The following is a 23,877-nucleotide window of genomic DNA, read 5'->3' as shown; positions in this document are numbered from 1 at the left end:
AGGTTGGATGCAGTCCCTGTCCCTCATAGGACTCACAGTCTTAATCCCCATTTTACGGATGAGGGGACTGAGGCCTAGAGAAGAGAAATAATTTTCCCAAAGCCACACAGCAGACAAGTGGCAGAGCCAGAATTAGAACCCGTGACCTTCTGACTCCCAGGCCTATGCTCTATCTACTACGTTGTGCTGCTCCCCCTATCTCCCCAGTGCTTAATACAGTGCTCTGCACACAGTAAGCACTCAATAAATATCATTGATTAATTGATGTCATTCACATCCAGGATTTTTATTTTAAGCGGCTCCCATCTGGCTCGGCTTCGTCCCCTTCTCTGCCTTGGCTCGGAAGTGGAGCCCGGGTTCACAGGCCCTAGAAAGCGAAGACAAGTTTTAGGACAGAAGTAAGGTTCGGGGCCCCTCCAAAGAGATGCTCTTGTTTCAGGTGTGCAAGTCACCGTACTAAGCGCTTAAGCACTGTACTAAGCGTGCGGTGCCACTGTGTCACATTACAGGCCCGACTGCTGGGGATGAGAGAGGGTGAGTGATGCTGTGATAATAATGATGGCATTTGTTAAGCGCTTACTATACGCCAAGCACTGTTCTAAGTGCTGGATCCACTGACGTCATCATCAATTCCTTCACGCAGGTTCTCAAGCCTGGTCCATCCTTCCCATGGGAGCTTTTGTCTCCCCTGTATGGGTGAAGGCCAGTCATGGCCACCTCAGGCTGGGTGTGGCTAAGGTTTTTTTTTTCTAATGGCATTTGTTAAGGGCTTACTGTGTGTCAGGCACTTCCCTAACAAGATAATCGGGTTGGACACAATCCCTACCTCAAGTAGGGCTCATTGTTTTAATCCCCATTTTCCAGATGAGGTAACTGAGGCCCAGAGAAGTGAAATGACTTGCCCAAGGTCACACAGCAGACAAGTGGTGGAGCCAGATTTAGAGCCCAGGTCCTTTTGACGCCCAAGTCTGTGCTCTATCCACTAGGCCAAGCTGCTTTTAAGGTGAGGCTAAGTGACCGAGTGACCTTTTTGCAGTCTCTGTCTCTTTCTATCATTTTGTCTTCCTCTCTGTCTTTCTGCTGCTCCCTCTCTTTGTTCCTGTCTCAGCTTCTTTATATTTCTGCTCTGTCTCAGTCTATATCACTGTCTCTGTCTTGATATTTCTGACCCGATCTTCCTCTAAATGTTTGTGCCTCTATATTTCTCTCTCTGTCTGTCTTTACACTTCTGTCTCTGCTTCCCTCTATATCTCTCTTGTCTCTGGTTCTCTTTATAGTTCTTTCTCTCTTTCCCTCTATATCTCTCTTGGTTCTGGTTCTCTTTATACTTTTGTCGCCGTCTCCTCCTCCTCCTCCATCTCTGTATCTCCCTTCTCTGTCTTTTTCTCCTTCTCTCGACAATTCTGCAACTGCAGAAGGCTCACAGAGAGCTGACCTGCCCTAGAATCCCAGGTGGCCACTCTACTTCCTACTTTTGACCCTGTCTCCTCCTCCACCAAACCCAATTTACAGACAAGGTACCTGACGTATGAAGAAGTGAAGTGACTCACCCAAAGTCCCAAGGTGGACAAGTGGTAGAGCTGGGATTAGAACCCAGTCCTTCTGACCCCCAGACCCCAAGATAACACTGTTTCTCATATGAAGGACTGGGGCTCTTTGTCCTCAAGAGCACAGCTGTGTCAGACTGGAACTGCCAGGACAACCAACACATCAAAAAGTCATTTCCGCAATTCCAAAACGGCTATATAATAAGCTTCAAGAGAATTATCATAACAATAATAATAATGATGGTATTTGTTAAGCGCTTACTATGTGCCAGGCACTCTTCTAAGTGCTGGGGTAGATGCAGGGTAGTCAGGTTGTCTACGTGGGGCTCACAGTCTTAATCCCCATTTTACAGATGAGGTAAGTGAGGCCCAGAGAAGTGAAATGACTTGCCCAAGGTCCCACAGCAGACAAGTGGCAGAGCCACTATTAGAACCCATGACTTTCTGACTCCCAGACCTGAGCTCTATACACTATGCCATGCTGCTTCCTACTGAACTTGTGAACTCCTTGTGGGCAGGAAATGTGTCAGTAATATTGTTGTATTGTACTCTCCCAAGAGCTTAGTGCACAGTGCTCAGCACACAGTAAGCACTCAATAAATACGACTGATTGACTGATTCACTGTCAATCAGTGACACCCTTTCTCTGTAGTTGGGCCGATTCCTCTGGGGAGAACACCATTCAGGATGTGGTTGCCTATCGCCCAGGTGACAAAGAGCCAGTTTTATTCACTTTTACATAATGATAATAATAACAGTGATGTTATTTGTTAAGCGCTCACTATGTGCCAAGCACTGTTCTAAGACCTGGGGTAGATAGAGGGTAATCAGGTTGTCCCACGTGAAGTTCACACTTTTAATCCCCATTTTCCAGATGAGGTAACTGAGGCCCAGGGAAGTGAAGTGACTTGCCTGAGGTCACACAGCAGACAAATGGGGGAGGCAGGATTAGAAGCCAGGACCTCTGCCTCCCAGACCCACGGTCTATCAACTACCGAGACTCACTCTGAAAAGACTCCTGAAAGACATGGCCAACGATCAAATGCCTTAGTAATAATTGACCTTCAGACCACAGTGCAGCATAGAGGATAAGATCTATATAGCATTACAGGTATCATTAAATGCGGCGAGCAACTTGTCAACCTCTATGGTGTGTTCACTGACTTTGGGGAGGTGTTTGTTCCTAGCAGCAGATAGCAGATAGGAGAGGGGTGGTCAGTGCCGAACAGATGCAGCTGCTGGGAGGAATTCAGCCAGCTCCTTGGTCAATATGGTGGCGAAGGAACTATGTTCAGTCTTATCCCATTCACCGACCGAGTGTCGCAGCCCTGTGAAATAAGACTGAATGAAGGAGACAGGCCCAGTTTTGTCTGGGCTTATTGGAGGATGCCTTGAGATACGTGGAAGCTGGAGGCAGAATTTGCTTATGATTGATTGAGAAATCTTCCATCTCCTTAAGCGGGAGGACCATCAGAGTTTTTTGAGATAATCTTCCAAGAACTTCTGCATGCTGATGACTGTGCTCTTGAGGAAAATAAGTGTATTTCAGTCAATAATGATAATAATAATAACAGCATTTGTTTAGCGCTCACCATATGCCACACACTTGACTAAGCACTGGTGTAGATGCAAGATAATCAGGTCCCACATAATAACGATGGTGGCTTAGTGGAAAGAACCTTGGCTTGGGAGTCAGAGGTCGTGAGTTCTAATTCCAGCTCTTCCGCTTAGCTGTGTGACTTTGGGCACTGTGGGACTTTGGACTTTGCTGGCCACTCGAGAGAAGCAGTGTGGCTTGATTGTCAGCTGTGAGACCTTAAGCAAGTCACTTAACTGCTCTGTGCCTCAGTTACCTCATCTGTAAAATGGGGATTAAGACTCTGAGCCCCATGTGGGACAACCTGATAATCTTGTATCTACCCCAGCACTTAGAACAGTGCTTGGCACATAGTAAGCGCTTAAGAAATACCATCATTATTACTATTATTATTATTGTTAAACGCTTATTAGGTACCAAGCACTGTTCTAAGTGCTGACATGGGGCTCACAGTCTAAGTAGGAGGGAGGACAGGTATTGAATCCCCATTCTGTGGATAAGGGAACTGATGCCCAGACAAGTGAAGTGACTTACCCAAGGTTCACAGCAGATGAGGGGCAGAGCCAGAATTAGAACCCAGGTCCTTTGACTCCCAGGCCCATGCTCTTCCCACTAGGCCAGGCTGCTTCCCTATCACATGCTGATAATGAGCTATGATAAGTGTAATACCATATTTTTAAGGCTCCCACATAAGCATCTATTCCCCTTTTCTTATTTTCCTTCCTCATTCCTCCTGTCTCGAGGGAGATGTTGGCCAGAGGTGGACGAAAGATTAGTCGGCACTACCAGCATGGTGTAGTGGATCTAGCATGGACCTGGGAGTTAGACAGTCATGGGTTCTAATCCTGCCTCTGAAGCTTGTCTGCTATGTGTCCTTGGGCAAGTTCATTCATTCATTCATTCAATCATATTTATTGAGCGCTTACTGTGTGCAGAGCACTGTACTACATGCTTGCAAAGTACAATTCAGTAAATAGAGACAGTCCCTGTCCTGTCCCTGCTTACAGTCTAGAAATGGGGAGACAGACATCAAAATAAGTAAGCAGGCACTAATATAAATAAATAGAATTATAGATATGTACATATAGAAAAAAGTGGTGTGGAGCGGGAGGGGGGGTAGAGCAAAGGGAGCGAATCAGGGCGTTGGAGGGGGCAAGGGGAGCTGAGGAAAATGGGGGTTTAGTCTGGGAAGGCCTCTTGGAGGAGGTGAGCCTTCAGTAGGGCTTTAAAAGGGGGGAAGTGTGATTGGGGGATTTGAGGAGGTAGGGCAGTCCAGGCTCGGTGCTACCAGCAGGGCAAAGTGGCTAGGGCAGAGGCCTGGGAGTCAGAAGGTCATGGGTTCTACTCCCGGCTCTGCCACTTATCTGCTGTGTTACCTTGGGGAAGTCACTTCACTTCCTCTGTGTCTCAGTTACCTCATCTATAAAATGGGGATTGAGACTGAGCCCCAGGTGAGACAGGGATTATATCCAACCCGATTTGCTTGTATCAACCCCAGCACTTAGTACAGAGCCTGGGACATAGTAAGTGCTTAACCAATACCACAGTGATTATTATTAATATTGTTACTGAACAAATATTAAGCTTTCTTCCTCCAAGGAATAACGTACTGATGAGTTGGAACATACAAATGGCATGCAGAACCAGTGAGCCTTGTTTAGCCGTTAACACGAAGGGACAACCTAAGCTGAAAAAAGTCGGCGTGTATTTCTACATAGTGTAGTGACAAGCCCCAGTGAGTCACCTGCTCTTTATCATCTGCCTTGGGTCCCTTTTTTGGTTCCATTTTCCCAATGTCTTCATTCAGCTTAAGTAGTTGGGAAGGAAGCCACAACCTATGATTTTTAAACTCTGAAATTAAGGGCAGCAGGCAAGCCCGCAGCCTGGGGGCATCATTTTGTAGCTGTCAAAGAACCTGCTTGACATTTTTCTTTTCAGGTGAAATTTTTCATTCATTCATTCATTCATTCATTGAATCGTATTTTTTGAACACTTACTAGGTACAGAGCACTGTCCTAAGTGCATGGGGAATACAGTACAACAGTAAACAGACACATTCCCTACGCACCATGAGCTTTGAGGGGGGGAAGACAGGGATGAATATAAATAAATAAATAAATAAATAAATAGCAGCATGGCCTGGTGGATAGAGCACCTGCCTTGGAGACAGAATGTCGTGGGTTCTAATTCTGGCTCTGCCATTTGTCTGCTGTGTGACCTAGGGCATCTCACTGTCACTTCTCTATGCCTCAATTCCTTCTTCTGTAAAAATGGGGATTAAGAGTGTTTGCCCTATGTGGGACAGGGACTGTGTCCAACTTGATTATCTTGTATCTACCCAACCACTCAGAACAGTGCCTGGCACAGACTAACATAGTAAGCGCTTAACAAAATACCAAAATTATTATTAGATATAGACATAAGTGCTGTGGGGCTGGGAGGGGGGAAGAACAAAGGGAGCAAGTCAAGGCAACGCAGCCACCCAGACCTTATTTAGTATCTGGGACGGTTTGGGATTTAGCATGATTTATGGCAGAGTGTCATGGCAGCCTGATCCACGACTAGCTCTGCACTGAGAAAGTCTACCCCACTGCCCCCGATACTGATGGGGCTGAGCTTGATGGTGATGATGATGATGGTATTTGTTAAGCGCTTACCATGTGTCAAGCGGCACTGTTCTAAGCGCCAGGGTAGAAACGATCTACTCTAGTCGAGCACAGGCCTGGGAGTAAGAAAGACCTGGGTTCTAATTCCGGCTCTGTCACGGGTCTGCTGTGTGACTCTGGGCAAGTCTCTTCACTTCTCTGTGCCTCAGTTCCCTCATCTGTAGAATGGGGATTGAGCCTGTGAGCCCCCCATGTGGGACAGCGACCGTTTCCATCCTGATTTGCTTGTATTCATCCCAGTGCTTAGTACAGGCCCGGAACATAGTAAGATCTTAATAAATACCATAATTATTAATGTTATTTTCACTCTTCCAAGGTTCTTAGTACAGTGCCGTGCACCCAGAAAGCACGCAATAAATACCCGGGTGCCCCTGGATATTGGAAGAAAATCCTCACTCTGCCTCAATCACTTGTTCCCGGATACATCTCTCTCCCTTAGCAAATGTTTCAGACCCTCCCATTATACAGACTCCTAACCCAGACTGTGAATGAATTTCTGCTATCGTAGCCCAGAGCCCAGGACAGCCATACCGCTTTCTGTTCTCTGAAATCCTTCCCTGGGCAAGAATGAGAATTTTCATTCATAAGAACAAGGGCAAACTGCACCTCTTGGGTTGGGGAGAAGATATATTTAGCACCGTAAGCCAATGAAAATGTGGTGTACTGCGTGAAATACGTGCATTCAGGAAGGCATTCAAATGCAGATGCATTGAGGATTTCTGCCACTCGAGAACGCTGGGTCATTGACGTATTTTGTACCTTATTTGTATTCAGCTCGGGTGCCGGTTTGTGTGGATAAGGTAAATCAAAGTGAGGTGGGAGAGCGGCTAACTAAAAAAAGGATCCTCTACCTCCACCATTCCCTCCGGGAAGCGGGGGACGCGTTCAGTCCTCTTGCAAAATGTCATTTTAGGGGTTTGGAAACTCCCCACCAACGTCTGTCATTTCGACTCCCGAATACTGGGGTGGCTAAAGGTGGCACGAGGCCGCAGCGCTCCGAACAGTGCTTCGACGCTTAGGCCGGCGCTTGACACGTAGTCAACGCTCAACAGATACCATCATCATCATTAAGGTGATGATTATCATTGGGGTTGAAAAGCATAACCCGCGTGAAACAGACGCAGGACTCCAACCACGTGCCAGCAGCGCAGGCCCCGGAGGAGGTTTGATTTATGAGACCGATAATAAAATCTCCATTCTAGGCTGCTCTCATTGAGAAAAAGAGCAGAAAAAAAAAACAAAAAAAAAGGCAGCAGGGCCAGGTCCTTGCGTGTCTCAGCAGCACTGACGCACGGGCTCAGACGTCAGCGGTTGCGGGGGGTGAAGGGGGGACCCCGGGAAGGATTGGGAGGACAGTGAGGGGCGGGGGGCCTTCTCTCTCCTTTTTCCATCCCAAGCCAGGCCTCGCATCCCCCTGATGGACCCCGTGCGCCTTTGCCGCGGCATCATCCCTCATCAGTGTGCAGGGCACGGGCTCGTCCGGCCGCCGGGTTCCTGGGTCCTGGGGACGGGGGGTGGTGCGGAGATCTGGGCCGGGGGGAGAGGCAGAGGGGGTGGGGGGGGTCTGGGGTTCTCCGGGGAAGGCGGGAGGGGACACTGCATGGAGAGAGAGGTATGCAGTACAGGCCCGCACCGCCGCAGAGACGTTAAAATGCAGCAGCTTCCACCAGGACTTTCCCCAGAGGGGAAGGAAGCAAGCTCCGCCACCCATTCCTCCGCACCACCCTTAAGAAACCCACTGCGGAAACCCACCCACCCCTCCAATTTTTTTAATGGTAGTCATTAAGCGCCTACTTCTGTACTAAGCGCTGGGGTTTTGACGAGCAAATCGTGTTGGACACAGTCCCCGTCCCACATGGGGCTCACAGTCTTAATCCCCATTTTACAGATGAGAGAACTGAGGCACGGAGAGGTGAAATGACTTTCATTTGGTCACCTTTAATGAGCACTTACAGTGTGCAGAGCGCTGTACTAAGCACTCGGGATGTTCGATCAGCCACAAATAGAGACAATTCCTACCCGACAAGGGTCTCACAGTCTAGACTCGTTCAAAGTTACAACTGCGTCCAACCCGATTTGCCTGTATCAACCCCAGTGCTTAGCACAGTGCCTGGCACAGGGTAAGCGCTTAACAAATGTCATTATTATTACTATTACCCCAGGCAAGTGGCAGAGTGGTGTTTAGAACCCAAGTGCTGACTCCCAGGTCCATGCTCTATCCACTAGGCTTCTCTGCTTCCCTACCCGCAACCGTGGTTCCAAGGGGGCTCGAACTCAGGACCTTATGGATGTAAAGCAGATGTGATTCCCACTACACCGTGGAACCCAATGCCCGCCACCCCCAACTTCCTAAACCCCCGAGTCGGGTTCTCCAGGCCCCAAACTCATCCAGTGTCTATTTCTCTTTTGGGAAAATCTCCCATTCCTGTGTCCTCCAGGAAAGCATCTTTGCAGGAAGCATATGCTCCCTGCCAAACTGTGCGGAATGCTGAGGTTGATGCAAGGAAATCAGCTTTTTGGTTCCAGGTTTCTTCTCTCCCAACCCAATAAAAAAAAAAACAAAAAACCTTGGCAGTCCTTAAGGGCAACGGGAATGCAAATCCCCCTGCAGGATAAACTACCTTTTCTCCCACTTTCCCAACCCCAATTCTAGGACACAGACCCTAACTCTAGAGGTCTAGCGATAAGGAGCTTCCTCCTCCTCCTTTCCCCTCCCTGGGAGTCTTTAGTAGGGGCTTCTCTGGCCACCTGGCCCAGGAGCTGTGAGCTCTTTGTGGGCAGAGAGTGTGTCCTCTCCCAAGATCTTAGGATAGTGCACTGCACACAATAAGCGCTCAATAAATACTGACTGACTGCAGAAGCAGCAACATTCATACTGTGGGAAGCTAATCAGGGGCAGCTAGTTCGTTAGCTCCAGGGACGAAAGGAGGACTTGGTTGCAGTCCCAAAATCCAACAGGTGGCTTTCTTGGCTCTGTTGTCCCAGACAGAAAGTACGCCAATGCGAACGGCTCCCTGCCCTCCCTACTGCTTTCCCAGAATCCATGATGATGGCATTTGTTAAGCGCTTACTATGTGCCAAGCACTGTTCTAAGCGCTGCAGGGGGGGGAAAGGGGAGATACAAGATGATCAGGTTTCCCACTTAGGGCTCATAGTCTTAATCCCCAATTCATTTTCTGCCTCAGTTAAGGTGGGTACTTCCTTACTATCAGGTCCTGCTTCCTGCCCACCAAGCTCCTCTATCCTTCCTTCCTTCCTTCCTTCCTTCCTTCCTTCCTTCCTTCCTTCCCTTCCTCCTTCCTTCCTTCCTTCCTTCCTTCCTTCCTTCCTTCCTTCCTTCCTTCCTTCCTTCCTTCCTTCCCCTTCCTCTCCTTCCTTCCTTCCTCCCTCCCTCCCTCCCTCCCTTCCTTCCTTCCTTCCTGTACCTGGCTTAACACCATCTTCCTAAGTTCATTCATCCTTCATTATAGAGTCTCCAGTGGATTGGAACAGCGGGGCCTAGGCCACTGCAGAGCCACCTCAGACAGAGGTGGGAGTGGGGGGCCCTTAGCTCCAAAATGGCCTCAGTCAGGAAAAGTAGCTAAGGCCGTCAGGAATGGGTGGGGCAGGAGGGGAGGATCAATTAATCAGTGGTACTTACTGAGCGCTTACTGCATGCAGAGCACTGTGCCAAGTGCTTGGAAGAGTTGGCAGACATAATTATAATAATAATGATGGTATTTGTTAAGTGCTTACTATGTGTCAAGCGCTGTTTTAAGCACTAGGGTAGATACAAGGCAAGCAGTTTGTCCCACATGGGGCTCATGGTCTTCATCCCCATTTTACAGATGAGGTAACTGAGGCACAGAGAAGTGAAGTGTCTTGCCCAAGGTCACACAGCAGACAAGTGGTGGAGGCGGGATTAGAACCGATGGCTTCTGACTCCCAAGCCCAGGCTCTTTCGTCTAAGCCACGCTCCTTCGGTTCCCTCAAGCACTGTACTAAGACTTCGGGAGAGTACAATTCACAGAATTAGCAGACTCGTTCCCTGCCCGTAGAGACCCTTACAGTTGAAAGAAAGGAAATGGAGGCAGCACTGGGGACAATCCATTCGAAGAGTTTGATGTGAGATAGGTAGACGATCAACTAATCGGTGGTATTTATTAAGCATTTATTTCCCGCGGAGCACTGCACTTCTTCAAGCGGAGCACTTTGAGAAATGTGACGGAGAGAATAATGGGAAAAGACTGTTCAAAACACAAGGGGAGAGCGAACCAGGCAGAGGAGTTGATTGTGAGGGAGAGCTGGGTCAGGATTCCCCTTCATCTTCTTGGTACTTCAGGGCTTTCAGGAAGGAAGAAACACTTGATAAATATGACTGAATGAATGGATGAATGAATGGTTAAAAGGAAAACCGTTTTGGAAAGTGAAAGAGGAAGGCCAGTTCCCTGACCCCTCATTTTAGACCCGCCCCCGTTGGGTGACCTTTGTGGTTACGTTACTGCTGCCTTTCCCTTTATTTCTAAGTTTCCTTCCCACCCACTGAACATTTCTCATTTTATATCTCTCCATTAACTTTGTTAATTATATCCTTTCCCTAACCGATTCTTCCCAGTTGAAACACCACTAAGTTTATTTGCTATTTTCAGCACACACTCAAGATGAACGGGATTGGGGATATAAAGGCGGGGCAGTTGTGCCAGCCAGTTATTTAATCAGTGGGGCGCAGTGTGCATTTTGAAATGAACTTTGAAGCGATGTTCTATAATTCAAAGATTTTTCTCTAGCTGTTCTGATGATTTCCCCCAAATAACCGCTCACCTAAACTTCTGGACACAGGTATAGCTATACATACATGAAATGAGGAAATTCTTACAACAATGATGTAATACTTTGGCTTCTTATCATTGCTATGGCTACCAAAAGATGTAATTGAAACAATTTTGATCAAGGATCAAATGATATATGGGTGGCATATTGTCACAGTATCAGTCACAATCTTTGCTAGTTTAGTAGGGAAAAAACATGGTCTCTAATTCACAGGAAAATTTTGCCATTTATAACCCTGATAAATTCTTGGCATTATCAAGTATTTGAATTCAGCAAACTCATAATATTCATACACTCGAGTTCATTCTGTTCACCAACTATGGGTGCCCGACTGTACCTGAATTACTAAGATAATTAGTGCTGAATGGTTATGATTAGCCTATGTGGAGGATGAGGAAATCTACTTACCCCATTGTACTCTCTTAAGTGCTCAATTCAGCTCTCTGCTCACAGAAAGCAGTTCAATAAATATCAGTGATTGAGTGATTGATTGGCTGGGACAGGTGAAAATGACTAATAATAAATAACTGCAACTGTGGTATTTGTTGAGCGGCATTTGTCAAGCATTGTATCAATCAATGGTACTGTACTAAGCTGTGGAGTAAATACAAGAGAATCAGGTCAGACACAGTCCCTGACCCAAGTGGAGTGTACAATAGGACAAGCATGGTCTGAATCAATTTGGCTTTTAATAATAATAATAATAATAATGTTGGTATTTGTTAAGCACTTACTATGTGCAGAGCACTGTTCTAAGCGCTGGGTTAGATACAAGGTCGTCAGGTTGTCCCACATAGGGCTCACAGTTAATTCCCATTTTGCAGATGAGGTAACTGAGGCACAGAGAAGTTAAGTGACTTGCCCACAGTCACACAGCTGGCAGGTGGCAGAGCTGGGATTCGAACCCATGACCTCAGACTCCCAAGCCTGGGCTCTTTCCTCTGAGCCACACTGCCCTTTTTAGGCAGAGAGAATGCACCTTTACATATCATCCAATTTTATTTTTTTTGAAAACAGAGGCAAAATCTGATCACCAAGGAAATCCGATTTTAATGGAAAGGGGATTTTATTTATATTACCGTCTGTCCCCTTCTCTAGAGTGTAAGCTTGTTATGGGCAGGGAATGCATCTACCAAGTCTGCTGTATTGTACTTTCCCAGGCAGCTTTCTGCACTTTCAGCACTTCTGTATGTACCACGTGTTTATTGAACTGTACAATTATTTACTCCTCTAATTTGTAAATTTTTTTTGTCTCTCTCCTCCAGGATGAAAGCTCATTATAGGTAGGGAATGGGACTGTTATATTGTTACATTTTAATGTTGGTATTTGTTAAGCGCTTACTATGTGCCGAGCACTGTTCTAAGCGCTGGGGTAGACATAGGGGAATCAGGTTGTCCCACGTGGGGCTCACAGTCTTAATCCCCATTTTACAGATGAGGGAACTGAGGCACAGAGAAGTTAAGTGACTTGCCCACAGTCACACAGCCGACAAGTGGCAGAGCTGGGATTCGAACTCATGAGCCCTGACTCCAAAGCCCATGCTCTTTCCACTGAGCCACGCTGCTTCTCCCAAGTGCTTATAGAATGCTCTGCACATAGTCAGTGCTCAATAAATACAATTGACTGACTCTTTTAGAGTGTAGGTTCCTCGTGGGCAGGTAATGTGACATTTCTTAGTTGAAGCCCTCCTAAACACTTAGTACAGTGCCCTGGCCCCAGTGCAAGTTCAATAAATAGTATTATTACCAGGGCTGTGTTGTTGAGGTACATTCACCAGAAAATTTGCAAATGATTATAAATCACCTGCCCATATGAATCATCTTGCAAATTCAGCACAGAGCTATGGATTGACATTAAGTGAAGAAAACAAAATTGACACACCAGCCTACAAATGGGGCATCCTGCCCTCAATCAGAGATTTTCTTTTGCAACACAGAATTTATGCTCTCTCACTGAATTCTGCTACCTGGGCATAGCACTATCCACTGGTACCTAGATCAGCAAGGTGGTGGGAATCAATAAGATAGAAAGTCTTGGCTTTTGGCAGATTGTAAGGCAGCGTGGCACCTCAAATTTCTGCAGCGTTTCGGCAGATGGCAACAGAGTCTGTGTCCAGTCTTCTAAAGGGTCAAAAGACCCGAATCTACTGTAGAAGCAGTGTCCCGTTTCTTGAGCAGTTTTATCAGCGTCACTGAGGAAACAATTTTATCTCTCCTGTTAGAGTTTAAGCTCCTTGAAGGCGGAGAATTTACCTCTTCTTTATTCTTCATTTCACAAGTGTCTGATACAGTGCATTGCACATGGTAAGTGCTCAATAACTATGATTGATCGATTGAATGATTGACTCCCAAGTACAGTGCCTTTGGTATGCCATGTTCTAATAATGATGGTATTTGTTAAGTGTTTACTATCTGTCCATCACCCTTCTAGGAGCTGGGATTGATATAAGCTCATCAAGTTGGAAACAGTCCCTGTCCCACATGGGGCTCACACTCTTTTTCCCTATTTTCCAGATGAAGTAACTGAGGCCCAGAGAAGTGGTTTATTTATATTAATGCTTGTTTTCCCTCTGGACTATCAGCTCATTGTGGGAAGGAAATGTTTCTGTTTATTTTTATTTTGTAAACTCCCAAGTGCTTAGTCCAGTGCAGTGAAGTGACTTTCCCAAGGTCATACGGCAGACCAATGGCAGAGGGAGATTAGAACCCAGGTCCTTCTGGGTCCCAGACCCCTGGTCTCTCCACTAGGCCACATTCTGCAGAAAGCGGGTTCACTGCCCCCAGTCAGCAACCACTTTCCTGTCCTACCACCACTTTTCACTGGCAGATTTTAGACTCAGAAGTTATAACCTTAAAATTGGATGTTGACCTCCTGCTTTTGGCCAGTTCCAGGTACTCTCTTAAACCTGGCTGGTGTTTAAAAACCACCACCCCTCCTCTCATCTCCCTGCAGCTGGTCAATACTCACTTCCACCTGCTATCACATCAGCGGCCAAGCACCAGCCCTTCGGAGCAAGGAGGTCCTAGAGAAGGGGAAAATTGGGCAACAAGCTTTGTTGCTGGGCATGGGCCTCGTGGCTTAATTTTCCTTGGATTTAGCCCCATTTTTTTGAGGAGTCTTAGCTGGTCAAGCAGGCCTCTGGGAGTTCTTCCTACCAGCATTTATGTCCATATCTGTAATTCAATAATAATTATATGTGTAAAGCACTTACTACGTGCCTAGCACTGTTCAAAGTGCTGAGGTAGATACAAGGTCATCAGGTTGTCCCACGTGGGGCTCACAGTCTTAGTCTCCATTTTACAGATGAGGTAGGTAACTGAACCACAGAGAAGTTAAGTGGCTTGCCCAAGGTCACACAGCAGACAAGGGTAATTTATTTTAATGTCTGTCTCCCTCTCTAGATTGTAAGATCACTGCAGGGAATGTATCTATGTATTCTTATTTTGTACACTCCCAAGTGCTTCGTAGGTACAGTGAAGTGACTTGTCCAAGGTCATGCAGCAGACATGTGGTGGAGTTGGGATTAGAACCCATGACCCTTCTGACTTCCAGGCCTGGCCTCTATCCACTACCCCATGGTGCATCTCCTTAGAATTAAGGATTCCACTATGGCCTAACACCCGCTCCCCATCTTCCTCAGTTTCCCCATTGGAAAAAGGGGACTAATGGTGCAATTTAATAATAAGAATTATGGTATTTGTTCAGTGCTTACTATGTGCCAGGCACTGTACTAGAGCACTTTCTTCCCTTCCAGAAGGGCAAGGGTGAGAATGGGCAATAACCTGGAGGGACACCACCCAGGAGAGTCCAGGGTCGGGTATGGGTAGAGGGGCAGAATTCGCAGCAGACCCTCCGGCTCCTTTGAATTTCAGAAATCTCGATGCCACACAGCCTCTGGCCCTTCACTGCCTCTGGCCCCCAACTCCCTGATTATTCCACATCCCCAGCCTAGCTTCACTCCTGTTCCCATGGCTTTTTCTTTTCCGGGGTTTAATCACCTGTGCCCCTCTCAGGGTGGCACCTGGAGAGTTTCCAGTCCCCTACCCGTCTCATCTATGGGAGGGAAAGTCAAGCAGAGGCCTGTCCATTTCATTCCTAGCTTGGCCAGTGGCTAGCGAGCGGCAGGCAATCTGCTACACGTCAAAACTCATCCGTGCTGGACAGCAGTGGCACGGGAGAGAGGCGAGGGTGGAGACTCAAGTTTACTGCGTGAAAGGAGGCAGTGGTAAACCACTGCCGGATTTTTACCAAGAAAACTCTATGGATCCACTACCAGAACGATTGCACATGGAGAGCGGGGCGTTGTGGGAGAGGCGTGCCCATGGCATCGCTGTGGATCGGACGCGACTAGACGGCATAAGACCAGATAAGTCACCAGTGGCTACCCAGGTGGGAGCGAGGGCAAAAGCAGGGCAGAGACATGAGCAGGGTAAGGAAGGGGCTATCAATCAATCAATAGTATTTATTGAGTGCTTACCGTGAGCAGAACAATAATAATAATAGCTGTGGTTTTCGTAAGTGCTAACTATATGCCAGGCACTGTACTAAATGCTAGAGTGGATACGAGCAAATCGGGTTGGACACAGTCTCTGTCCCATGTGGGGCTCACGGTCCCAATCCCCATTTTACAGATGAAGGAACTGAGGCACAGAGAAGTTCATTCACTCATTCAGTCGTATTTACTGAATGCTTCCGGAGAGTAAAATATGACAACATAACAGACACATTCCCTGCCCACAAAGAGCTTACAGTCTAGAGGGGTAGACAGACGTTAATAGAAATAAATGACAGATATGGACATCAGTGCTGAGGGAAAGAGAGGGGGGATGAATGAAGGAGCAAGTCAGGGTGACGCAGAAGGGAGTGGGAGAAGCGGAAAGGCGGGCTTAGTCAGGGAAGGCTTCTTGGAGGAGGTGGGCCTTCAAGTGAAGTGACTTGCCCAAGGTCACACAGCCATCGGGGGGCAGACCCAGGATTAGGACCTGGGACCTTCTGACTCGCAGGCCCAGACTCTATCCACTAGGCCTCCCTGCTTCTCACTGAACTCAGAGCCTTGAACTAAGCACTGGGGAGAGCGGAACAGACTCGGTAAACACATTCGCTGCCCACAGTCTACGGGGGCAGAAGCAGACTGGCCCATCCCTTTTCATTCAATCCTATTTATTGAGTGCTTACTGTGTGCAGAGCACTCTTCTAAGTGCTTCGCTGCCTCCCCACCTTCATCCATTCAATCGTATTTCTTGAGCATCTACTGTGTGCCGAGCACTCTACTAAGCGCTTTGCTGTTTCCCTTCCCCTCCCTCATTCGTTCAGTCGTACTTCTTGAGCGTTTACTGTGTGCAGTGCACTGTGCTAAGCGCTGATCTCCCCCCCGCACCCCGAGGATAGCAAGTGTTCAGGGAGGCTGGTTGGTGGTTTCTCATGGAGGGCGCTCAGACAGTGAGGCCGAGCGGGTACGACAGGGTGCGGAGCAGAGAGGGGGATCCCCAACCCCCTCAACCCAACCCCCCCGACATCCCGGGGGACCCGTCGGTGTGGGGGTGTCTGTGTGTATGTGTGAGTGCGAGTGTGTGAGAGTGTATGTGTGAATATGTGAGTGCGAGTGCGTCTGTGTGTGTGCGCGCGAGTGTGAGTGGTCCATCGCGATCCCAGCTGCTGTGTGTATTTGTGTAGGTGTGTGTATTTGCATAGGTGTATTTGTGTAGGTGTGTGGATGTGTGTCGGCGTGTGTGCAGTCCAACGCGATCACAGCGCGTGTAGGTGTGTGTATTTGAGCGTGTGTGTACGTGTGTCAGCGTGCGTATTTGTGCGTGTGTGTGTGCGGTCCATCGCGATCACAGCTGTGTGCGTCGGTGTGTGTGTGCGGGTGTGCAGTTCATCGCGATTCCCACAGCTCGTGTGTGTGTGTGTGTGTCGGTGTGTGCGGCCCATCGCGATCACCCAGCTCGGGTTGTGTCGGTGTGTGCGTGTGTGTCGGTGTGTGCACGTGTGTCGGTGCGCATGTGCGTATGCGGTCCATCGCGATCACCCAGCTCGCGTGTGCAAGTGTGTGCGTGTGTGTCGGTGTGTGCGTGTGCGGCCCATCGCGATCACCCAGCTCGGGTTGTGTCGGTGTGTGCGTGTGTGTGTCGGTGTGCATGGGCGGCCCATCGCGATCACCCAGCTCGTGCGTGCAACGTGTGGGCGTGTGTGTGTCGGTGTGCATGGGCGGCCCATCGCGATCACACACAGTTCGGGGTGTGTGTGTGTGTGTGTGTGTGTGCGGGCCGCGGGTGGAAGGAGGGGACGGGGCTTGTGCAGTCCTGGAGGTTGCGCCAGGCGGGCGCCGCCCCCGGGAAGCCCTCCCTGCCTGCCCCTCCCCTCCTCGGGGGGGGGGTTCCTCCTGTTGACGTCACAGAGGGCCCACCCCCCCTCCTCCACCCCCCCTCCACCCCCCCCCTCGACGTCATCGCCTCCCGGGGGACTCGGGGCTTAAAGGAAAACTGGCCAACTTTCATCCATTCAATCGTCCCTTTTGAGCGCTCACTCTGTGCGGAGCGCTGGACGCCCGCCGGCAGGGCCGCCCCGGGCTCCCGACCCCCTCCCCCCCTCCCCCCCCCCCGGGACGGCTGCCTCCCCACAGCGCTTAGGACGGAACGCCCTCCCCCCAGGATCTCCAAGCGTCGCCCCGACCCCGGCCTGAGGTCTCCCCGCCTCCCCCTCGATGATGCCGGGGGCCCGGGGGCCGGTCCTGCACTGGAGTCCCGGGGCCGAGCGCCTAGCGCAGCGCTTCGGCCGGCCGCCGGAGGAGGGTTAACCTCCTCTCTCTTTTGCAGAACTTGAAGGGGAGCAGGAGAGGCGAGAAGGAGCGGTTGCCCCTCGGCCGGGTAAGTTCCTCGGGCTTTTCGCGGCCCTTTCCCTCCACTTGGGGACAGGGGGTCTTGGGGTGCGGGAGAAGGAGCAGGGGCTCGGACCCTCGGACCCCCAAGAGCCCGAGGACCCTGAAGGGGAGAGACAGAGACCCCCAGAGACTCTGAATGAGTCTCCTTCGGGGGGAGGGCTGACTTGCGGGCAGAGTTGGCCGGCCGGGCTGCACGTGAAATCCCCCAGCAGCTGCCAACCGCGGCCCCCGTGGTGCTCGAGTCCTCCCAAGTGCCCTCCGAGCGGGCAGGTGTGCGTGTCTTGAACCCAGGACCCGTGCTCGGCGGCAGAGAGGAATTCCTCCTCTTCCCAGCAGAGGGTCCCGCTGGCCGACCCTAGCATCCCCCGCCCCAGGAAACCGTCTCGGGGGGGAAAAGGCTCTGATGCCAGGTGGAGGAGAGTGGGGCGAGTGGGGGGTAGGTGGTGGGAGAGGGAAGGACAGAGATGGGGGAGAAAGGGGAGACACAGAGACAGAGACAGACAGACAGAGGGAGAGAGGGTTGGGAGGGGAGGAGAGAGGAGAAGGAAGACAGGGAGAAGGGGAGGGGGGGAGGAAAGAGGAGGGGGCCAAGAAGTGAGAAGAAGGAGAGATGGGGAGAGGAGGAAGGGGAAAGAAAGGAAGAGAGAAAGGGAGAGAAGAAGGGGAAGGGAAGAGATGGGGAAGGGAGGGAGAGAAGGGGAAGGGAAGAGAGAGGGAGAAGGGGAGATGGGGAAGGGAGGGAGAGAAGAAGGGGAAGAGAAGAGAGAGGGAGAATGGGAGAGGGGGAAGGGAGGGAGAGAAGAAGGGGAAGGGAGGGAGAGAAGAAGGGGTAGAGAGGAAGAGAAGAAGGGGAAGGGAAGAGAGCGGGAAGGGAGGGAGAGAAGAAGGGGAAGAGAGGGAGAGAAGAAGGGGAAGGGAAGAGAGGGGGAAGAGAGGGAGAGAAGAAGGGGAAGGGAAGAGAGGGGGAAGGGAGCGAGAGAAGAAGGGGAAGAAAGGGAGAGAAGAAGGGGAAGGGAAGAGAGGGGGAAGGGAGGGAGAGAAGAAGGGGAAGGGAGGGAGAGAAGAAGGGGAAGAGAGGGAGAGAAGAAGGGGAAGGGAAGAGATGGGGAAGAGAGGGAGAGAAGACGGGGAAGGGAGGGAGAGAATGGGAAGGGGGAGGGAAGAGATGGAGAAGGGAGGGAGAGAAGGGGGGAAAGGAAGAGATGGGGAAGGGAGGGAGAGAAGAAGGGGAAGGGAAGAGATAGATGGAGAACGGAGGGAGAGAAGAAGGGGAAGGGAAGAGATAGATGGAGAAGGGAGGGAGAGAAGGGGAAGGGAAGAAATAGATGGGGAAGGGAAGAGATGGGGGAGGGAGGGAGTGAAGAAGGGGGAGGGAAGAGATAGGGAGGGAGAGAATGGGAGAGAGGAAGGAAGGAGGGGGAGGAGGGAGGAGAAAGAGCGGGGAAGGTAAGGCCGAGAAGGGGAGAAAGTGCAGGAGTCCCCAGCACCTGAACACGTCTGGGTTTTCCCCCCTCCCCTCCCCTTACTCTCCTCACCCATCCTATTTCCTTCCAAATAATTGAAAACATTAATTGTTTAAAATCCCCACTAATAAATGGGAACAGGAACCCTGCAGAGCACCCTAATTCCTCCCCCCCCCCATACAGAGTTTCTCTCTTCCCTCCCCTTCCCCCCCACCCCAGATCAGAAAGAAAGCGGCAGAGGTGCCCAAAGAGCCTTAGCTCTGTGGCGTTTCATTTCTCCTCCCCTCACTCCCTCACTGCGAGCCCCACTAGCTGAATGAGGAAGGGGAGGAAGGAGGAGAGAGAGAGCTATTAACCAACAACCCCTTAGACGTGGGGCTGAATTGATGAAATTGGGATCGTCCCTACCTCCCGCTTGCTCTCCAGCCACTCCAAAGTCTCTCCCCCTCTTCAAGCAGCAATTTCTTTCCATCTCCCTCTGTCTCCCCCACTCGCCCCCCAGTCGCCTCTCTAGCTCTCTTTGCTCTCCCCCCTAACCCCTAACCCCAGTCTTCCCCCCACCCCCCTCCGGTGAGGGGGCGGGCAGGGGAGAAACCAGCCAACTCCCGGTACCGGCCAGAGATGTCGAAGAAACGCAAAATCCCGGAGGGTGGTTGTGGTGCAGGACGAAGCCGGCTGCCCTCGGAGGAACCAACAGCCGGGTGTGTGGGCAACAGCGAGGAACAAGGTAGGGAGGAAGAGGAGGGTGGGGGGAAGAGGAGGATGAAGGAGAAGGAACCTCAGGGGCAAGGGCAATGGTTTGGAGTTGAAGGGGCCAGTTCAGGAATGCACCGGCTGGGCTTCGAGAGGGTCTTGCTGGGGTGGACAGGGCCGGGCCGGGTTGGATTTGGAAGAGAAGAGAATGATATTGTCTTCACCAAAATCACGGGGTTGGGTGGCGGGGGGGCCGTGGGCAAAAAAAGATCTGCATCGGGGAAGACAATTCTGAACTTCGCAGTCTGAGAGGGAGGGAGGGGAAGTGCTGGGAGAGGCCAAAAGGTATCGATCCGGGCTGGGAGAATTGGGGACTGTGGGGGGGGGTATGTGTGTGGAAATGTGTCCCAGCTCCACGCTCTTGCCCTGCCACCCTCAGGGAGCTGCCAGTGCCACTGGGATGGACGGACTCCGCCGTATTGATTTGCGTCTGGCGTGGTTCTCCGGGAGCAGGAGAGTATAGGCAGTGACTTGGGAAAAGGTTCCAGGCCTCTGCCCATTCCTGAGGAGATTGAAATGGCGTCATGTGGAACCTTCACCTCCTGAGCTGGCAGCCTTCTTTGCATCCTCCCCAAGTTGGCTTTCCACAGCTTCGGTCCTTTGCTGTGATTTCAAGGAGAGAAGGGTGGAGAAAGCTGTCGGGAGCCCATTTGCCAAGATGATGCCAACGACAAAGTGAAGTGGGTGGAAAATCCCCCCCCCCCCTTTTCCCCCACCCCTTGAAGCAGGAGTTACTTTGGGATCCGATTTTTCATTTAGAAAGAGTCCAGCAGCTGCTTTTCCTTTCCTTTTCCATCACTTTTTTTTTCTTTTTGAATTTAGCTACGAGAAGGCCCAGATGGATAAAGTCAAGCTATAGCTAGGGCCGTGGGAGGAAAGCAGAGGAAAAAACCAGCGGGTCCAAATATTATTTATTATTTAGACAGCCCCTGAAGAATGGGAGAAAGAGATCGATAAGGGGCTCACCCTGCTCCCCGGACTGAACCGCAGAGATGTGGTCCTTTGTTCAAGCAGGGGCAGAACGGAGCAAAGAGCAGGTAGACATGGGGAGGGAGTTCTTCAATATGGAGTCAATGGTCCATTTTATGAGGCATGACGAGACATCCAATGTCATCCAAGTATCTTACACAATCCTGCCATTCCTGGTGACCACTGGGCCACTCTGATGGGTGTGCATTTTCCTCCGGGACTGCTTGGGATCCAGCGCTGGGTATTTGGTTTTTGCTGGGTGGAGAATAAGTCGCGAGGACGCTTGCTCCGGTTACCTTCAAGAGGCTTGTTTTTTACCAGGCCGACACCCGTCTTCCTCCCTTCTCTCAGGGAAGTTAAAAACCTCCCGTCTGTCGTTCCTCAACTCAGTCACAGAGCTGAAGGCAAATGCGGTTGTCACTGTGATGGTGACTTTTAAAGACTGCGAATTACTTTCTTTGGTTGTTTCTGGAGGGGGCGGAGCGGGGAGAGAGGGAGAGATGCTATTTTGTAAGGATTATGTCTTGGAAAATGCACCCCTCCTTTGACCCCAAAATGGATATCTGCTGTTGACCTGAGACTTGTTCTGGAAGGACACTTTCCAGTTTCCTTTGGCAGTGAAGGGCAAAGAAGCGGAGGATTTATTTTTGTGAAGCAGGGTGTATTTTTCTCCGTACATTCATGTTATGTTACCGAGCATCCTTTATACTCTGTTTTGTTCTCGTCTGAGCCACGTATGGAAGGAAGAAAACCGATGTAAACAAGTGTTTGGCTCTCTGAGGCATGGCTCTACGAAAGCAGCAGATATAATACTGCAATAGTTCCATCCACCAGATATTTTTGCAGATCAGAACCGACAAGCATCTTGTATCTATACCGTCAAGTGGACTTAACGTTTTCTTTAGGTATGCTGCTGTGAATCTTGAAGAGGACTCATATGGGAAACGTGTTTAGTTTTTGAGATTTAAAAAAAAATGAGCTTTGGGATTTGAATTATTTTTTTCCCCTTTGTACTAATGAGATGAGAATGCCGCTCGTTAATTACAGTATATTGTCAGTGTGAATAAGTAACTGTAGAAACCAGTAAAAGGAGAGTGCGTGGCAAATGCACTACTCTCTACAATGTGAATGGATTTTATGTGGGAAATGGGGGATATGGAGACCTGTGGAAAACGAACCCAAGGTGATTTTTGCAACCCCTAAATCTATGGCTTGAGAAGGCAACCCTGCAGGGTAAAAATCAGACACAACCTTTGCTCCAGATGAAAATGAAAACCAAAACCAAAACAAAAAACACTTAGTTCACAAGTGACTTTTCAAGTCTGTGCTTCCTCTTTAGGCTCCATTCAAACCAAAGAGCCTAATTTTAAAGGAAGAACAGATTTTGGGCTTCCAGGGAACATCAAAACCAGGATCCTTCAGACTCGGAAAGCAGAATGTTTTCAATTTTGAGGTAACAGCAACTTTTTATTGTTAGTACCCTGGAAGCTAGAGGATCTGATTCTTGGGAGCCTTGTGTGGGACAGGGACCATATCCAAGCTGATTATCTGATGAATTCCAGCACTTAGCCCATTGCTTGTCACCACACTTGCCATAGAAGAAGTGCTTAATAAATACTATTATTATTGTCTCAGGTAAAAGAGCATTACCAATTAAACTGAGGTAATCAAGTCAGGTCCTATTGGGCCCGCCATATTGTTAGAAATTCTTTTAGTTTGCTCGGTGTGGCTTGGACATGTAAAGTTAAGCCTGTTGTGGGCAGGAAATGTGTCTATTGCTGTACTGACCTCTCCCAGGCGCTTGATACAGTACTTGGCACATAGTAAGCACTCAATAAAGATGATTGAATGAATGAATGACTGAATGTTGGGGCAGACAGAACAGTTAACATGTTTTTTGCAGATCTCTGGACACATGAAATAAAATCCTACCTATGTTCTAATTTCTATACTCAAAACCTGAGGGTCAGAATGCATACATCTTGAGTTCCCCAGGAGTAAATCGTCTTAGGGTTTCTTTTCAGGTGCATTGTTTAAACTTTCAGTCAGTGGTCTGTTGGCCGCCGTAGGAGAATAGTGGTAGTGCTTGGGCCTGGGAGTCAGAAGGTCATGGGTTCTCATCCCAGCTCCATCCCTTGTCTGCTGTGTGACCTTGAGCAAATCATTTCACTTCTCTCTGCCTCAGTTCCCTCATCTGAAAAGTTGGGATTAAGACTGTGAGCCCTATGTGGGACAGGGACTGTGTCCAACCCGATTATCTTGTATCTACCCCAGCGCTTAGAACTGTACCTGACTCATAATAAGGGCTTAACAAATACCATAATAATTACTATTCTTCTTATTATTTAATAGAAATTCTATTTTCCACAGGAGGAATGGAAATCGTGAATCTGCCAGTCTTTAACGTCTGTGATCGTATTTAAGCTTCAACCACTGTACAAAGTACTGGGATAATCCAAGCAAATCTGGTCAGGCACAGTCCATGTCCCAGCTGAGGATCGCGCTCTAGGTAGGAAGGAGGCTACATATTGAATCCCCATTGTACAGGTGAGGTAACTGAGGCACAGAACAGTTAAGTGACTTATCCAAGATCACCCTGCAGGCAAATGGCAGAGCTGGGGTGAGAACCCAGGTCTTCTGATTCCCAGGCCCCATACTGTTTTCATTCATCCATTCAGTTGTATTTATTGAGCACTTACAGCGTGCAGAGCACTGTACTAAGCATTTGGGAGAGTACAGGGGCATGCTGCTTCTCTGCTTTTGGGCCTTGATTTGTTGGTAGGGGACGGGGATCGTGAAGTATCATTTCCTGACTCTGGCTAGGAGCAGCAGGGAGCCTCTCCCCCTTCCAGCCTGGGTTGCCTTCCCTAGCTACTGAGAACCTTGAATGAGCATCAAAGGGTAGAGCATGGTCCAAACGTCAGCTTGGCACCACCCTCCCCAGATGGCTCGATTGTTGAAAGTGGGTGGAGGCTAGGTACAGATGGAAAGCTTTGGTGGAAAAAGAATAAATTCATGCCCAGCTTCTGCCTTTGCACCTGGCTGAGAAAACGTGGTCTCCAAATGGGGTCGCTCCCAGCGAGCTTTGCGTTCTCTTTCTCGTTCCCTCTCAGAACTGCCATCAAATCCCTGAAGTCTCTGGGTGGGATACAGAGAAAAATAACCAGACAGAGATGGTTTCTAGGGAAGTTT

The 23,877-nt window shown here is 49.5% G+C and overlaps 1 protein-coding gene across 3 annotated transcripts in view; it reads left to right on the top strand.

Moving 5' to 3' along the window:
* Positions 1–17,265: 17,265 nt before the first annotated feature.
* Positions 17,266–23,877, top strand: part of PDE10A (phosphodiesterase 10A) — a 543,800-nt gene continuing 537,188 nt past the window's right edge. Inside the window, exons 1-3 of one of the 3 annotated variants that reach the window (XM_039915066.1) lie at positions 17,266–17,303; positions 17,436–17,486; positions 19,583–19,690. In XM_039915066.1, the coding sequence (XP_039771000.1) occupies positions 19,585–19,690 (106 nt within the window). In that variant the 5' untranslated portion in view covers positions 17,266–17,303; positions 17,436–17,486; positions 19,583–19,584. Of the gene's footprint in view, positions 17,304–17,354; positions 17,487–19,512; positions 19,691–23,877 lie in introns of those variants that run through there. The other 2 variants (XM_029048769.2, XM_029048765.2) reach the window with 2 other exon arrangements.

The sequence above is a fragment of the Ornithorhynchus anatinus genome, chromosome 21 (genome assembly GCF_004115215.2).
Source record: "Ornithorhynchus anatinus isolate Pmale09 chromosome 21, mOrnAna1.pri.v4, whole genome shotgun sequence".
NCBI classification, from domain to species: domain Eukaryota; kingdom Metazoa; phylum Chordata; class Mammalia; order Monotremata; family Ornithorhynchidae; genus Ornithorhynchus; species Ornithorhynchus anatinus.
This window is presented reverse-complemented; position numbering and strand designations above follow the sequence as displayed.